A 19,368-nucleotide genomic window follows, 5' to 3' on the forward strand; every position below is an offset into this window, starting at 1 on the left:
AACGTTTCACCATTGTTCATAAATTTAAATTAATTAAATTCGCTATTACACATCGTCAGGTCGATTGTTTTAGGTATAATTTTTTTTAAATTGAAATAAAACCCAGCGTATTTTGTCAATATTTTAATTTAATTATAACAATTATTATGCTTAACATTTTAAAACTAAATGTCATAACTCACAGGAATATAGGTAAATATTATGAACTTTATGTAATTATGTGAAATAAAAGGACAATCTAAAAAATGCATAATATTTCAAGTCTACTTTTTATTACTTTTTATTTTTGTAATAGTCGAAAAAGTTGTCTATTTTAGAATAGTCGAAAAAATTGTCTACATAGAATACTTATGTTTATAACATACTTATTAAATTCTTAAAATAAACATAGTAACCCTTGAAGAAACCGATCGCCCTAGTACCTCTCCGAAAAGATATAATATGTTTATTTTAAGATTTATTTAGCTACCATTATAATTTACACAATACTTGTGTACTGTCTTATATCGATAAATTTATCGTTAGTCAACTACAAACTGCTACAAACTATATAACATCACTATTCCTTAAACCCATTAATAATTGTCAAATTCATAGTGGCGGTAATTTTCAAATTAGTAAAGTGTCTACCTATTAATTTACTAACTCTTTGAAGAACAATAAAATTCACAAATACGTATTAACATTTAGATTAACTATAAAATATAAAAATAGTTCAGGGAATAACAGTTTATAGTGATATTTTGTGACGTAATACATGTTATATACAAGCATTAATCACTATAGTAAAATCGTATATCGCAGTGACTACGCTACATATCGCAGTAGTCTAACTGCATATTACTCACCACGTAAAAAACGAAAACATTTCGATCAAAATTACGACATAGATTATTACTGGATTGTCAATATCGAATTTCTAAAAAAATACTTGATTATTATACACCCATGGGGTAAAATCAAATAAAGAGCGGGAAAATATTATTAAAATTATTTTTATCCACCACGGCTTCCTCCTTCTTCTAGTTCCATTCCAGTTGTTAGCTGTATGAGCAAAATGATTTGATAAGTAGCTGCCTGCTGGGGCCACAATAACGTTTAATAATGAATAATTATTGCATTCCACTCGTAGTTATAGCTACGATTTATCGCTATAATTTGTGTTAGTGTAGCCCCAAAACATTGAAGCGATGCGATGTCGCGCGGCGGTCTCTTTAATGTAACGATCCTTTCAGAGTAATTTATTTATCGTCTAATAATGACACAGTGATTAAATGTGGGCCTTTACTAACATGTATGAAACCAAAAGGTACTTAAATTAAAATATAAAGCAAAATAAAATCATAATGCGCACGATATTGTGATCGCTATGGGTATTTGTAAAATATTTTTGCATTGCGACGTCACAGCGTTTCTATTGGCCGTAATAGTAAGTAGGTACTATAATATGCATTATGGAATAATCATATCAAATCAAAATAGTTGCAAATAATAAAATTGTGTGAAAAAGGTGCTAATCAGACTTTGTGAGGTTTAAATAAAGGTAAATGATATATTAAAGATTATATTTAATGGTTTATTACAAAAACAAATACCACTTCATTACACAGAATAACCACAGTATAAAAATATCATAGATAAATAATTATTTCATCGAATTATTCTACAGCAACAAAATTACCCAAGCAACTAACTTTAGCTCATTAAATTTACAAAATAAGTTTGAAAAAGAAAACATGCTCTACAATTTTCTATGCTGTGGTGGAACACATAAATTATAATTATGAAATACAAAAATTAAATAGGATTAAAGCATGTAAAGATGCAAATATAACACCATAACTATTATCTTACATTGCCCTTCCGAAGAATAATCTGTTCGCTTTTTTGCCGCCCATACGCGTTGATGGCTATGGTCACTTCTAATGGACTAGAATTTCAGTAGGTATTATTATAATATTATTAAATCTATAATTGTACATATGATTTTTTTTGGCACAGTTAAGTTGCATCTATTGTTATAATTGATTGTATCTCTTTGAATTAACATACTCTATTAGATTTTATACCAAGAAAATAAAATAAGTACCTACTGAATTATTAACAAATATTATAGAGAGAGACTGTGGCAATTCCGATTTGCATTACTTATGGTGTTGTATCAGCATTGTACAGTCAGCCCCAATTGAATGTATATGTTGACAGAAAGACGTTCCATATTAGAAATTCATAATATGTCGCAATTGGATTGTTTAATTAGCTCTTTTACACAACTACTACTTGATTTTAGAACAAAATTTGAATGTAAAACAGCTGAATAAAGTTAATCAAATCTTTGTAATTATTCAACTTAAACAAGCTTAATAGCAAGAACGCTTTGCATTTATCATTGCACCTGTTTTTTGTTATTGTAAAAAAGTATTTATTTTTACTTTTTTGTATAATACACATCTTATAAAAAACAATACAAAAATCTTTCTGATTCTATTGTATTCCGAAGAATTTCCCTGTGCACCTTCGAAATCTAAATGAAATTGAAATGGCACCATTTGGTAGCTATACGGGATCCAACGCAAAAAATAATTTAATTATAATTGGACAACATATAAAAATTAAGGCAGAACAAAAATAATAAAACTATTATGTACTTACTTACTTAATTACTTTTTTAGTAATAAAATGCTCTCAATGGATGCTAAACATATAATAAAAAAGAAAATAGGCTGTAAAACAGAGAAAACTGTAACATATTTTATTTTTGCTTATACATTTTAATCACTAAATTGCAAATAAATCACTAAATTATAAATCTAACTTTTTACTCGTATTTTGCCTACACAACGATTATTGTGACTGTATATAAGACATTCTGCAAATAATCTAAAAATGGGTAGCAGATTTGCTAAGCATAGTGTGATGACAATCCGACTGAACAGTTGGAACAACTGAATGTTACAACGATACTAAACGACGCAACCGTTTTGTAATACAGCTAATTAAGCAACCCACCTCTCGCACATACCAACATTAAAATTTATTTTGTACTTTACCAATGTACACATTCATTTGAGGTCGACTGTACAATACGCACAAGTTAACTTTGCCGGTCTGACGTTTGTAGTTTTGAAAATCGGAAGATTTATAAAGAGCGGAAATGACTAAAAATGGCGCCTCTTATGTGGTTTAGTCAGTAGGTCACGTGACTTGACCGATTCCCATATAAACTATCTTAATCGCTAAAACCAGATCTATAGCGGGAATGGACCAATCAGATTAAAATTTGACATGCTTAGACGAGTTGTGATAGGTTTATACTTACCATTAACATTTAGTTAGAACTTGAGACAGTTTATAGGAATCGGGCGTTAGGATATTGACCGGTTTATTAGGTCTACCTGGGATCTAATATGATCCTGCCAAGGCCGGCAAAGTTGATACCGTCGTACTAGGCCGGCAAAGTTAATTCGCGTACCGTAAAGCTCCAGCCTACTCCCACACAACGATTCGGTAGTCGCGGTCCACATTGTCCACATAGAAGCCATTCACATACTGACTCGGGAGCACCTCACCTAACTGAAAAAACCGATGACTCGATTTAAGTCTTATTATAATTATCCAAATTAAATACAGGGAAATATAATTGATAGTATATTTTTTCTGGTAATATTAATAGATAATAAGTATACCATAAAAATATAGGGGGACATGTTACCAATATAATTGGTACTTTTTTTTCTGGCAATATTTATATATATTTATGTAAATTGTTCTAACTTAATACATACAGGATGTATAACTTTAGTGACTAAGAATATAGGTACATTGTTCAGTAAATCTGTAAATATATGTACTTAAACATACTTTTAAGAATGTTTTCTATGCACTTAACATCAAAGGAACAAAGCCTTGTATTTAATATTAATTAAAAAGTAGGAAAATAATAAAAAAACACATGTTACTGTATCACAGATATTTTCTTTATTCCATACAAAATTCTACATATTTTAAAATTGGCAAAATATCTAGTCTTTTAGCATTTATGTTTTTCTTTATCATTAAATGTACAGTATTATGAACAATGATGGCAACTGACAATGGCCAACATTTAAATTACGATCAAATATTTAACATAAATTTCCTTATCGTTCATTCATTCAAACCCTAATTCCATTCATTCGTTCATTCACTTAGAACTAAGATTAAGTTTTGTACGTAACTCCATTGAAAATGAATTATTTGTGCATCAACTTTAGATTAATTTTGAGCATTTGATTTCATTATTTTGTGCTTTACTTACTGGAAATATAGATAAATTTAATCTTAAGGGTGTTTGTGACGTGAGAATTAGAAGATGAATTCAAAGCAGTTGGATTTAATGATAGAGTATAATTTTATGGATTATGATATATTTTTGTAAGAAGATTTGAAATATTTTTTAATAATTTCAACAAATATTTCAGTAGCTATCAAGAGTACCTCTGTCTTTCAAATATATTTTTTAAATATAGTTTTACTACTATTATAACTTTAATGTTTAGAATCATGCTTGACCTAATAATTCATTTTATTTACTCTAGTTAGCAACTATTTTAAAGTCAAGGACGATTGGCACTAAGGCTAAAAACAGGAGCTACTTATTTCTATACGTACTATAATTTTTGGCTATGACAAGTAAATAAAAATGTTACAACAATGGAATCAAAAATTATCTTTATAATTTTTCTAGTCAATATCCACCAAAAAGAGGAATTATTTTAATTATTTCACTCCATCGGCTTAAATAGATGCCTTAAACAAATTAAAAACAAGGTTAAAATTTGAATGTAGACTGACCTTTTGTAATATACGTAATTTTCTTCATTCACTCTTACATTCGTTCACTGCTACATAAATTCAACTTCCATTCATTCAAAGATTTGACAACTTTAAAGTAAAAAGTATAGTTATTCTAATTTGTTATTGTTTATAATTTACGTATCACAATAAGTTTTCAACTATATTTTCTAACTGATAAGGCAAACAATTCTAATATTAACTCGACTATGTAAGCTCTTCATTGAAATGCTATTGTCAAAATTATTTCACATTCGGGACTTTTAGTTGGCATACTTGTCCCCTAAGTACACTTAATTAAAAAGTATTTATATTTCAGAGATCTACAAAATTATATAGTAAATTAAATATTCCAATTCAAATAAATATAAAAATAAAATTATACGACAGCTAAAACTCCCAAATAAGGCTTGGCACATATCTACAAACTTATCAGTCCAAAAAGAGCCGACCCAAATTCTTTCAAAGTAGAAAATTTAACATGCTGGCACACATTTTTATTAATTTTGATTTACCTTAAGAACTGGTACTTATTGGTTAAACAGGACGGCAGACCAATCTTTATACAAATCTATTTTAATTCTTATTAAAACACTGCAATGTAATCATTAATCTAGTTGAAGAAATTAAAACTTGAAATCGTTACAATAAAATATAGACATTAACACTGTTAAAATAAGATTCCAAACAATTTGGCATAAATGCCACCACGGCTGACTGTCAGCCTTAATCCAGGTTAGTGCCAAGGGATTTTGATCTGTCCCTTCTCTACCCTAAGGTCGGCTCTGCTAAGCAAGTGTGCGGCTAGGTATCTTCCTGAGGGGCGACGCAAGCCGGCCGCGCCACCATCTGCCAGTAGCGCCGCTTCATGCCGCTCGACAGGGGCTGGGGACAACACTACGGTCAGAGGGCGTCACGTCACGTCATTTGCTAATCGAAATACCAATTTTCGATTATCATAATGAATTGTGGTATTAATGTATATGTAGTTAGTCTAGAGATTGCCGGTGTTTTATCAAATCTCCGGATAAAATATTTTAATAGTAATAAAAATCTCTACAGAGCGCATTAATATGAAATTATTTATTAACCAGTATAACTAACGCCAACCTCATAGGAATATATTATTATATTCAAATAGGCTGTAATGATAATAACAAAGATTCTCATACTTCATATGATGAACATATAACATTATTTATACATAACATTATTTTATGTGAGAAAAGCAAGCTTTATCAGCATATCACATATAATGGCCTAAATCTTCATGTAAAAATGGCCACCATAACACACATAAAATTATTGCCACGTAACATAAATAATAAAACCTTTTTACCTATTTCCAATAGAAAATGACAGTAAAAATTCGTGAACAGCCCTCTGATATACTAGGACCCTGAACCAATCCAGCAAAGAAAAATCAAACACGGAATATCTTTTTAATCTTGGATGGTTTATATTTTGTTAATTTGAGTTTCAATGGATATTAAAATCGAAAACGGCGTAAGGATGGAATATGTAAAAAGGAGTACAAAAATGTATTGATTTGTGGACGAATGCAGGAATCAATATGTTGTTAGTCCAAGACCCATGATAATAAAATTATATAATTAGGACAATAGGATTATTATCCAAACTCTATTAGTAGTGCAATCTTAAATTATCTGTGTTTCACATTATACTAAGAGTTACATACATTTTTTTATGGCCAATACATTATATCAATTGTAAGGAGTTAAACTAATTATATATTTTGGTACAATTAATCCCCCCCCCCCCCGCCTTCTCCATGCTCCCCCAGTCCTTAACAACAAGACTTATCCAAAAAAGAAGCGTAACTATAAATGATTTACACTGGCTCCCATGTCATGCGAAAACCCACATCGTACAACAAAATAGAGTATAAAATTAATTTTACTAACATTGTGGCCAGTCTAGTCATATCTTAGGCCGTCCATAGAGGCTCAGCTTTGACATGGCGACTGCCACCTCCGAGCTCAGTGTAGCAATATTCTGCCTGAAGCAAAAAAGCTCTTAAACACTTTGCACAAAGCATTAACTAATTATTAATTCATACAATTAGGTTTTTTTTCGTTTATTGTTATTTAACACAAGGCTTGGACGGAACTTTATGGTAAATAAAAAAATAATAATGTTAAATTAAAAGTATCAGGCACAATTTTGACATTCCACTAAAAATTTTTTTTTAATAATAAGTATTAATACAAGGCTTTGTTCGAAATTCAAACATTATTAAAATTAATGTGTTCGTGTCAATTAGCGTGTGGAAATCGTAAAGCCATGTCTCCTGAAACCATATTTTTTTATAAAAGTAGATAGTTTTTTTTAAATGGGCGTGGTCTAAATCCGTCACTACGATTGGTCAATTTATTATCAAGATTGCAAACTACCACAACTAAACATGTTTATTTGTTTACATAGTTTTGGAAGGAGACATGATTAGAGAGTTAAAGTCTGTGTGTACGTGCGAATTAAATTATTATTAAATACTTACAACATTGGTGCCTATTTTGGCATTCGTGTCAATCTCCATGGAATCCTCTTCATCGTCATCCAGAATGCAACCTGCAAAAAACAGAACCGCTGATCAATATTTTTTATCACTAAATATACATGGTGAGAACTATGAAGTCCAGAGTTCGAATCTAAACTGCGTATAGTACATGCCTTACTTGTAAAAGTATCAGCTTTGGCTCGCAGCTTGGCACGCCTGAATTTTCCGGTATAAAGGTCCCGCTATATATTTTCCCCGTAGAAAGTAACCTATAACCTTCCCAGAGTCTTAAACTATCTCCATAACAATTTCATAATAATCCGTTCAGTTGATTTTGGGAAAATCGATAACATACAGACAGACCGAAATGGGGACTTTGTTTTATAATAATAGTCCGTTTTGTTTAGTATTTCATCTTACTATGCATGGTAGACAGCGAGTTAAAACATTGTATAAATATGAGAGATGTGTACAATGTTTTTATTGTTTTTTCTTGGATGAATAATCTTAAATTATCAGAATTTTGTCGGTCAGAGTAGCACATGAATGACCACGTCTACATAGCGAGTTATCACCGGTTGAATAAAGCTTAAATAAATATCGTCAACAAATTGGTCTCTCGTGTTCGAGTTAGTCTAGAATAAAATCATAAATTGTCTATCTTGGGTGTTAGAACCTATTGGAAGTCGTGTCCGCGTTTGCAGTCGTGAATATTTCTTTGTAGTTCTAGACATTTTTATATCATATAGTATAATTTATAATGCTTTCACTCTGTTGATGAGGTTTTGGAGTCATTAAGTAATAACCTCAAAGTATTATAATTAAGTTTAGATAATGATCTATTAATTTAAAACTCTAGATTTGTAAACTTACTTATATATAACCTAACGAAATAATTAAATTATCGAATCTATTTTAAAATATCTACCAACAATAAAAAATAATTATTTGATTTGATATTTTCTATAATTTCACATGACATTGTAGTATAACCTTTATCGAAATCCGTTCAGCCGTTTTTGCGTAACCACGTACAAACATCCTCTATATTTATTCTACCTATATATAAATTACCGCCCTTACACACCTACACCTTATTACAAATATGATCGTAAATTTGCAGAATAAACAAATATTATTAAAAACTGTTGTCGATATAGCAACCAAAACCGAAGTTCAAAGTTTATCTTTTATTTGTCTGTTTTTATGTCTGGCTTGATATCTAAATTAGGGCAAGTCTAATAGTTCGTTGTTCTGTTAATACGACTGGTATGTCTGACTGATAAGCGACTGACTCGACGAATTATGTTAGCGGATTATAGGGTTTATTACATTGTAATAAAATACATTGTTTCTGGCATTCAGTACTGCGAATGTGTAAATATTTCAATTTTTGTTATCTTTGCAAATTGATAATCTCCAAATATGTGATTATGTATTTAAAATATGATCAAAAGGCTACGCAAAATTAAGAAAATACGTTAAAATTATAAGGTACCATACATGTGACTACATCAGTGGCGAAAGGGGAAATGTTCCAAGTTCCAACACAACTTATAGGTGCTAATGATATGCATAAATGAAGTCTGGAAAACTGATTGCCTCGGTGGCGTAGTTGTATTGCATGCCCTGTACAATAGCGCTCTGAGGTTCTGGGTTTGAATCCCGGGTCGGCCAAAGAGATTTTGGGTTTTTTCTGCTCAGTATCAGCCCGGAGTCTGGACTTTGTGTCCGATATGGCGATAGACTCGCCCCTATGACATCATGGGACGGGGACGGGATACACTTGGCGAAAAGTGGGTGCCCTAGTTGCGCCTCTGGATACCCCTTCGGGGATAAATGCGTGATGTTGTGTGTGTAAGTATGTAAGTCTGGAAAAGGTTCTAATGATAATTAGATTTTACATAAATTACGAAAGGGAAGGCGGGAGGAATTAGGTCATATGGACCCAATTACTGAAGATCTTAAAGGTGAATTTACTGAACTGATTTTGATAATAATAATAATAATATCAGCCCTGTATTATATACTCGCCCACTGCTGAGCACGGGCCTCCTCTACTACTGAGAGGGAGGGATTAGGCCTTAGTCCACCACGCTGGCCTAGTGCGGATTGGTAGACTTCACACACCTTCGAAATTCCTATAGAGAACTTCTCAGATGTGCAGGTTTCCTCACGATGTTTTCCTTCACCGTTAAAGCAAACGATAAATTCACAAAGAATACACACATTTGGCAATCCGTTCCACACCCAACTAGGCTATCGCCGCTTTTAGTTATAACAAATAAGTTTATAATTTAGATTTATTCCAAGATTTTCACTGAATATAATATATATCCTTTAACTAAAGCTGGCACAGTATCCACACCAATAAAACTTTGCACAGTTGTTTTTGTACGTGCAAAGTGACTCCTCTGCTGTTAGTAAGTGGAGTGGGGTCCAATAGAATGTCGACTGACGAGAGATGATTACTCCTCAGCAGTTTTCACAATTATGCTGGCCCGTTGGAAATTCAAGCACGTTGTCTATGAGCCTTGTTTAATAATATTTTTTATTATAATACATTCAGGCCGAGCAGCGTGCAAATCGAACAAAAGTAACTTGTAATAGTAGATAACAAATTGATGCATGCAATGTAGTTTAGAGTTTATCAGTAATATGAGTGCTGTTCGTAATCAACGCTAGATTAGACGCGCGAGAGCTATAATGGTATCCATTCAGTATTGATGTTCCATGGCTGCTAATGATTTTTTTTCTACTAATCTTTGTTCCGTAACTACTTGACCAGTTCTGTTTGTTTTTTTTTTCTCTATTATAATATATACATCAATGCTTTAGGATATAACAATTGATCGCACAAAATTATAAATGTATGTAAATGCGAAAATCAATTTAAACCACTGAACCGATTTTGATGAAATTTTGTATGGATAAAGCTGGAACTCTAGGAAAGGACATAGCGTACTTGAGAATATTAACAATTATTATCTGTCTAACGAGCGCAGCGCAATGCTTCGCAGTCATTTGAACTACAATAGTCGAGTGTTGTACTATAATGGGTAGTCGCTTCGCTCGTCAACAGGCGAGCGACTTGCTTGGTTCGTTATTGATTTATATAAAATGAATATTAACAGCCACATTCTTACTTATAGTAGAACAGCCGGCAAACAACTTGAACACACTATTCCGTGGTGTTTTTTACGTTACATGGACTGCATTTATGTTCATAAGCAACACCCACCACGTGGTAGTGTGTTCAATATCTTTGCCGACTACTATAACAGTCAGAGTTACTGTTACTTGTCAGGTTACTCTTATGACTTTTGGCAGCTTTTATGACTTACTCTTAAATTTCATAGAGAAACTAGCACTACAACTCACCTTCAGTGGGTAACGTGAGCCAGAACTGCGACTTGAGCGTGCGCCACAGCCCCGGGGGCAGGCGGGGGCGGCGCCCCTCCGCCGCGGCGAGCGACCGCGCCGCGTCCACCAGCAGCGACGCGGGCCACGACGCCGCGTAGATCAGCCGCATCGACGACTGTGCTGCCGTCGAACTAGCCATAGGGTACAGAGCCTCGTGCCGCCGCAAATTGTAGAATGATATGCCTGGGGAGGTAAGGGGTGGGTTTGAGAATCATCAATACAAGAGGCCGACATAATTGTGTCGACTGGTGATGGATAATAACGATCCTCAATCGCTACTCTGTTTGAACACCGTTTCATTTACAAACAAATGCAAGAGTCACTTTAGGTAAATTAAAAATATACATTAATTTTTTTTGGATATTATCGCAGATTTTATATTTTAATTTGCTCCCTAAGTTCCGAAGTCTGCAGACTTCGTGGTCACGGAGGGGACTGAGGTGTTGGTTATCCGAAAAGTCAAAGTTACAACATTTACCTATATTTAACAAGTAGCTTTTGCCCGCGGCTCCGCCCGCGTTATAAAGTTTTTCGGGCTAAAGTTTTCCGTTATAAAAGTCATGCTATATATTTTCCCGGGAGCCTATGTTCTTCCCAGGGTCTCAAACTGTCTCCATACCAAATTTTATCCTAATACGTTGGGTAGTTTTTGAGTTTAACACGTTCGGGTAGACCGATGCAGCGGGGGACTTTGTTTTATGATATATTTTTGTAGAACTTTTTAAGAGGAACAATCCCCGTCATACATTATTGTTGCATAACTTTAACCGTTTACGCAGCGCACGCAACAGAAGCTCTCAAAACTAATAAATTGTCCCCGTTTTTGCATCATGTTTCTTTACTGCTCCGCTCCTATTGGTCATAGCGTGACGATATATAACCTATAGCACTCCAGGAACAAAGGGCTATCCAACACAAAAATATTTTTTCAGTTCGAACCGGTAGTTCCTGAGATTAGCGATTACTGCTCCGCTCCTATTGGGCATAGCGTGATGATATATATAGCCTATAGCATTCCAGGAACAAAGGGCTATCCAACACAAAAAGAATTATTCAGTTCAAACTCCTAGTTTCTGAGATTAGCCATTACTGCTCTGCTCCTATTGGTCATAGCGTGATGATATATAGCCTATAGCACTTTACGAACAAAGGGCTATCCAATACAAAATGATTTTTTTAGTTCGAACCGGTAGTTCCTGAGATTAGCCATTACTGCTCTGCTCCTATTGGGTATAGCGTGATGATATATAGCCTATAGCACTCCACGAACAAAGGGCTATCCAACGCAAAAATATTTTTTCAGTTCGGACCGGTAGTTCCTGAGATTAGGCATTACTGCTCCGCTCCTATTGGGTATAGCGTGATGATATATAGCCTATAGCACTCCACGAACAAAGGGCTATCCAACGCAAAAATAATTTTTCAGTTCGGACCGGTAGTTCCTGAGATTAGGCATTACTGCTCCGCTCCTATTGGGTATAGCGTGATGATATATAGCCTATAGCACTCCACGAACATAGGGCTATCCAACGCAAAAAGAATTTTTCAGTTTGGACCGGTAGTTCCTGAGATTAGCGCGTTCAAACAAACAAACAAACAAACAAACGAACTCTTCAGCTTTATATAATAGTATAGATAATACAAATTTCTTTTTTAAAAAAATTAAATTTAACTGTAGACGATCTGATCTACGCAGCATTACATATTTGATGTAATGATGAATATAATATATTTAGGGGTTGCCGGACTTTTCACTGTCAGTACATTATGATAACTAACTATATTAAATGTACATAAATAAGTACATTTGCAAATAAAATGTAAAATCTATTTCCACTGATGTCCGTTGCAAAATGTCTTGCCATAAGCGTCTTAGTATATAAATTTGTATACATATATCTACACAAATTATAAAACAAAGTTCCCAATAGCTATCTATATATTATATGATACGTAATCGATTTTCTCAAAATCGAATGAATTGATTTTTATGAAATTTGGTATGGAAGTAGTTTAAGACCCTGGGAAGGTTATAGGCTATCCTGGGAAAATAGCAAAAGCTAGTGATGTAAATAGAACGAGAGCTGATAGATCAAAAACTTTAATATAAAAGGGGCTCCTGACTTTGCGCCCAATAACACGTATTTTACAAGCGACGGCACGGGTCGTGAACCGATCAACGATCGTAAAAACAATTAACGTTTACGTAAACAAGCATAATTAACAGAATACTATTAAAAATAATCGTATTCGCATCGATACTATGTTTTTTTCGGTGCAGTTGTTTATAGTTCTGAATACAATATCCTACCATCACAAAATGATGGCAACTTAGATATTAATTAAAATATATATATAAAAAAAATAAAAAACACTATCATCCGATCGTGACTTCGCTCACCTCTGTTTTATTAATTAGTTTGGCTAATTGCAATATAATTTAGGTAACAGTTAAAAATAGCTTCATATCTACAACGCAATGTCAAACAAAAATCAGGTAATTTTATCCATATACAAATATTATTTTTTTAAATTAAAGTCGCTCTCTGTTTCTCGGTCGACAACGCATCGTTGCGTCGTGGAGGTCGTGAAAGGACGTTCACTACACAGATTTGAACCTATAACCCATTTATCACGAGACGTCGCCCTCACACAACATGTTACGATAGTGTATGTAAAAGTAAACAATATGCCAGGGACCTATTTCGGCATAATGGAAGGACTACGCCGGACCCGCAATTTTTATTTTTTATAAAAAAGCATAAAATAACATAAGTCCTTCCATTATTATTTTACTTTTTTCTATTTTTTTTTTGTCAAACTATAAACTTTTTTCTCATCACTGTAGTGAATTCTTACTGGTTAACGTTTATTTATTTATAAAAAAAAAAGTGCCTGTAACGTGCCATCCAGGGCCGACCTTATCTATTCACCGTCCTTTCTTGCAACCTGTTTTGAAGTTCCAATTATTCAATTATTAAAAGCGGGCCCGAATTATTTCGTCGCGTGCCATTGGTTCGTCATTTCTGAACTAGATTGAACTCCGCCCCTGCTCAGCTCAAAGTGCTAGGGGTTACACGTACTCTACGCAACGATAACACGCATTGATAACATGTTACACTTTGTTTTCATAGTTAATATCTACCGCAGTTGTAAAGTGGTATATTTATCTATTCTTGGAATTTTGAGGATTAATACAGAGAATGGTCATTCAATAAAAAAAGTTCATTGACGGAACAATAAATAGGGGTCATTGGCATTAAATTCCTCTTCGAGAATTACCTATTATTACCACGGGTCGTACGACTGAGTTCTGGCGCCTCGGGCTACAACGTAAATTCATCAATATACCTATATATGTGTCTAATAGCCATCTTCAGTAAACGACCCCAATCCCTTTTTTGACCTATTTCAAAACTGACCCAACCAGAACAAATTTTTTGACTCGTTTACAAATGAGTTATTTTCATTGGTTTATTAGGAATCGTATTAAAGATTGAGTTTGGCATCGTTTATTGAAAACGGCTGTAAAACCGTAATTACAATTTAAAATTTTAGTTATTTTCATAAAAAGAGTTTACAATTAACTTAATAAGCTCAAGTTATATTCGGAAATCATTCTTAAGTTTCATTGAATTTTTTTGTCAATTTCCCCACAAGTTGTTCACCTATAGCTGGTTTAAAAGGTCCCAATACCATAAAAAAAAATACTTACCCTGCGATTTCCTATTAAGATAGAACTCCAAAGTCCCTCGCCACATGTCAACCCTGACTCCTATAATGGTGCCGCGACAGAACCCTGCGGAGTCGCGCATCACCGTCGCGTTGTGCCGCACCGCGCCCGTGTACGACAGCCCGTAGGACTCCGCGTCCTGGCCCAGGAGCGACGTGAACTTGAACTGCGAATCGGCCATGTTCACTTTACTGGTGCCGACGCCTACCATCTGCAAAAGATTGTGTGTGTGAAATAAAATTTATATGGATTTTATCGTGATGAATTTGCAGGACTACGCTCCGCGACTATGAAGGTTGAAAGGCTTTCGAAACATTGTGAGTAAAAATTAAACAAAAATTGCTATACCATAAGAAACCTTTTTGCATCAGTTCTTAAAGTAGTTGGTTTCAAGTATTAATAACAATATAGTATATTTAACTAACCATTTCCGTCAAGTTAGGAAGCAAATAGATAGGGCTATAGAAATGTATTGTGTTAAACGATTTTTAGTTCTGAATTTTTAGCAGAAATCAGAATTGGTTTTATTAATCATCATGGTTCATAGGTATATGTATTTTGGACTAGGCTAAGATCTCTTGAGCTCGTCCAAAAATATTAATAAATATTTGAGTAATGTAGATTAAAGATAATGCCAGCAAAAACTAGAACATCCTCGATAATCAGTAAAAACAAAATATGTCCATACAATAAGTCCATTTTGTTTCAACAAACAACACATTCGTGTACTAAATATAGGAATTGAAATTATCAATACGCACATCAGCAAAAAGAAAGTCACAACGCAAAATAACGGGTTTTCAAATACATATAATAGTCACATCTACTGCGAAAAGCGGATTTTAACTCTATGTACCACATCTAAAAATCGTTTTTTGTGTATTGTGGTGTTTTAAAATTCCATGGTTGCAACTCTTTTTGCCGATCTGCGACTAATCCATTTCATGTTTTGTTTGTGACAGGGACGCAGTGGCAGTGTGCCAAACTACAGTAAAATAATGTCGGCAGTAGTTGTTAAAACTCTGGCTATTATCTATTTATTTGGCATCAATTCACTGTCTAGTTACAAAACCAGTTGTGTAATTATGGCATTGTTTTAATTCTTTTACATGTTCATAAATATTTTAATGTAAATAATATTCTGTTCTACGAAAGTTAGAGAAAATAAAATATGTTAAAGATAACATAATACAGATAAGTAAATATTTGTAAATTTTATATATAATTTAACATTATTATTTTTAGAAAATTTATTCGAAAGGAATTGACAAACGCGTCATAATAAGCGGACGTCATACAAAGCGTTTTGTGAAAAAAATACATTTTTATGTAAATAGTGTGCATGTATTTAAGTACTTTAATAGAGAAACAGTAACTTGTAAAACAAAAATTGCACGTAATAAGTACATACCTATGTATGTATGTATGTACATAAAAGTTGTATTTTTTTAATGTAAGTAATCTGTATTTTTTGTCTGCTTTTGTTTTTTTTATTTTATTGTAAAAACAGTCTCTAATACTATTGTGTATAGAAGACATCGCTATGTCAATTACTCACTGAGATTCAAAACAAAAACGAACCACTTGCCGAACGTCGTCGGGAATCAAGGAACATTACCGAAGGCGTAAATAATCATGTCGGTCATTATAATCGGACATAGTTAATTAAAAAGGGGTCACAATAAGCGACATGTCACTGCAAGGTAAGTCATTATATTCGACTTTTTTATAAAGAATCTTATATGAAAACCAAACTTCGTAGTGTAATTACATCATAATAAGAGGTTGGTCAATATAGGCAGTCATAATAAACGGATTATACTGTATTTTTAATGTTATCTTACTTCCTACTATTATTATAAATGCTCTTGTTTTATCCCATTCATATTCTACTGAGGAAAAAAATAGTTTTAAATATTTAATTTTTTAAACAGAAGCACTGGTATCATAGATCACTTCTGAGATTTAGGGACTTTTTAAGCGGGAAACCCTTAAGGCAGGCGAAGCCAGGAGAAACATCTAGTAATCTATACTATTATATAAAGCTGAAGAGTTTGTTTGTTTGTTTGTTTGTTTGAACGCGCTAATCTCAGGAACTACCAGTCCAAATTGAAAATTTTTTTTTGCGTTGGATAGCCCTATGTTCGTGGAGTGCTATAGGCTATATATCATCACGCTATACCCAATAGGAGCGGAGCAGTAATGGCTAATCTCAGGAACTACCGGTTCAAACTGAAAAAATACTTTTTTGTTGGATAGCCCTATGTTCGTTGAGTGCTATAGGCTATATATCATCACGCTATACCCAATAGGAGCGGGGCAGTAATGGCTAATCTCAGGAACTACCGGTCCAAACTGAAAAAATCTTTTTGTGTTGGATAGCCTTTTGTTCGTGGAGTGCTATAGGCTATATATCATCACGCTATGACCAATAGGAGCGGAGCAGTAATGACTAATCTCAGGAACTACCGGTTCGAACTGAAAAATTCTTTTTGTGTTGGATAGCTCTTTATTAGTGTAGTGCTATAGGCTATATATCATCACGCTATGACCAATAGGAGCGGAGCAGTAATGGCTAATCTCAGGACCTACCGGTCCAAACTGAAAAATTATTTTTGTGTTGGATAGCCCTTTGTTCGTGGAGTGCTATAGGCTATATATCATCACGCTATGACCAATAAGAGCGGAGCAGTAATGACTAATCTCAGGAACTACCGGTTCGAACTGAAAATTTTTTTTTGTGTTGGATAGCTCTTTATTAGTGTAGTGCTATAGGATATATATCATCACGCTATGACCAATAGGAGCGGAGCAGTAATGGCTAATCTCAGGAACTACCGGTTCAAACTGAAAAAATATTTTTTTGTTGGATAGTTCTTTGTTCGTGGAGTACTATGGGGTATATATCATCACGCTATGACCAATAAGAGCGGAGCAGTAATGGCTAATCTCAGGAACTATCAGATCGAACTGAAAAAAAAAAATTTTGTGTTGGATAGCACTTTGTTTCTGGAGTGCTATAGGCTATATATTATGACGCTATGACTAATAGGAGCGGAGCAGTAATGGCTAATCTCAGGAACTACCGTGTTTGAACTGAAAAAATCTTTTTTGTGTTGGATAGCCCTTTGTTCCTGGAGTGCTATAGGCTATATATCATCACGCTATGACGAATCGGAGCGGAGCAGTAATGAAACATGTTGCAAAAACGGGGAAAAATTATTAGTTTTGAGAGCTTCCGTTGCGTGCGCTGCGTAAACGGTTAAAGTTATGCAACAATGATGTATGACGGGATTATTCCTCTTAAAAAGTTCTAAAAAATATATTATAAAACAAAGTCCCCCGCTGCATCTGTCTGCCTGAACGTGTTAAACTCAAAAACTACCCAACGTATTAAGATGAAATTTGGTATGGAGACAGTTTGAGAGGCTCCCGGGAAACTACTACTTTTATAACGGAAAACTTTAGCCTGAAAAACTTTATAACGCGGGCGGAGCCGCGGGCAAAAGCTAGTTAATATTATAAACTTGAAAGATTGTGATGAGATTCAGATATTATAAGTTAAAGCATAATTGTACCTATTTAGAATAAATTTAGCACAGATATACATGGCCTTAATTACCAATAGTTTTATGTTAAAAAAAGTACATAGAACTTTTTATCCCCAGACAATTATTACATGAATATATGCAAGTAATACATATTGAAACATAATACTTACAATATCTGTCCCATACGTATCTGTCAACATCTTCACCTCCCAGTAGTAGTGATGGTTTGGCAGCAGCGGAGTATCTCCTCTCACCGCAGCAGTACCAGAACTGTAGAACGGATGGAATGTCACTTGCTTCTGATCCTCGCTGACCACCACCCAACTCGTGCCTGTTGTGTCAGGGTGCTCCCATTTCCATTCGCTCACTGTAAATTTAGTTAGTTAGTTGTGGGATTGGGGCAAACAAGTGACATATACATACATATATTCTACTGTAAATCGTAACTGACCAAGACAAAGCAATTGGTAATTTAAAATTCTTATGCAAAGTATTATTTATTTGCAATATTAATAAATCAAATCATTATGGGAAGTTTATTGTATGTTCAAGCCATTTTTATTTAAAATTTTTACTGAGATTAATAAAAATATTAAAAAATGACTATAACCAAACAATATTGTCTAAAGTTAAATATTCATTAAAATAATTTATAATTTGTCTCCGATTGTACCTTTAGATTGTACATTACATTTAAATTGTACATAGTAATTCATAATGAGTTATAGTACACTTGGAATAGCTTGAATTGCATTAGATCGGATATTTGTTTTATAATTTTTCATGTAAGTATATAAATTAATTATTAGAAAATAACGGGATTTTTTTAAATGCGTATATTTTCTAGAGAAAAAGTCGACAAACATCTTGAATAATTTCATTTATAATCGCGGTATGCGGTCATGAAACTTGTTCAAGGACGAAAATATGGGTTCTTTGAACCGTATTACTCGCGAATCAAATAAATTACATCTTTATTGATACTGGCTTTGACAAAGTAAACAATACAGTTTTTTTATACGTACCGTCATGTTCTTCGCCACAGGAACAAGCGCTCAGCTGTTTCCAGGGCATTGGCGCAGTCCTCTTGTTCCAACACTGACAATACGGTTTTGCCTCCCTCCCTGACCGCTCACGATCACTGTTCGATCTAGGATTACATCCAACACTCGAAACGAACATATTGAAAACATATATGTGGTTCTATCCGTGATGAACACAATTGAGCACCGATTTATTTAGATACACAACGCTTACACACCATACGCAACAAACGTCAAAATAAAAACTGCAACGGTTGGCAAGAGTGG

The 19,368-nt window shown here is 33.8% G+C and overlaps 1 protein-coding gene across 3 annotated transcripts; it reads right to left on the reverse strand.

The window, feature by feature from the left end:
• Window positions 1–1,553: 1,553 nt before the first annotated feature.
• Window positions 1,554–19,366, reverse strand: LOC115446545 (SPRY domain-containing SOCS box protein 3). 3 transcript variants are annotated; one of them, XM_030173229.2, is made up of 7 exons: window positions 19,084–19,366; window positions 18,229–18,425; window positions 14,490–14,718; window positions 10,733–10,957; window positions 7,352–7,422; window positions 6,759–6,853; window positions 5,503–5,718 (listed from the first exon to the last, which is right to left on the reverse strand). In XM_030173229.2, exons 1-6 carry the CDS (start codon window positions 19,238–19,240, stop codon window positions 6,782–6,784), a joined length of 951 nt encoding a protein of 316 aa, XP_030029089.1. In that variant the 5' UTR covers window positions 19,241–19,366; the 3' UTR covers window positions 5,503–5,718; window positions 6,759–6,781. The 3 variants fall into 3 exon arrangements, with proteins under 3 accessions (XP_030029086.1, XP_030029088.1, XP_030029089.1); XM_030173226.2 differs by lacking the exons at window positions 5,503–5,718; window positions 6,759–6,853 and adding an exon at window positions 1,554–3,573; XM_030173228.2 differs by lacking the exon at window positions 6,759–6,853 and having other exon boundaries at window positions 3,956–5,718.
• Window positions 19,367–19,368: the final 2 nt, after the last annotated feature.

Source organism: Manduca sexta, chromosome 14, assembly GCF_014839805.1.
Source record: "Manduca sexta isolate Smith_Timp_Sample1 chromosome 14, JHU_Msex_v1.0, whole genome shotgun sequence".
Classification (NCBI taxonomy): Eukaryota; Metazoa; Arthropoda; class Insecta; order Lepidoptera; family Sphingidae; genus Manduca; species Manduca sexta.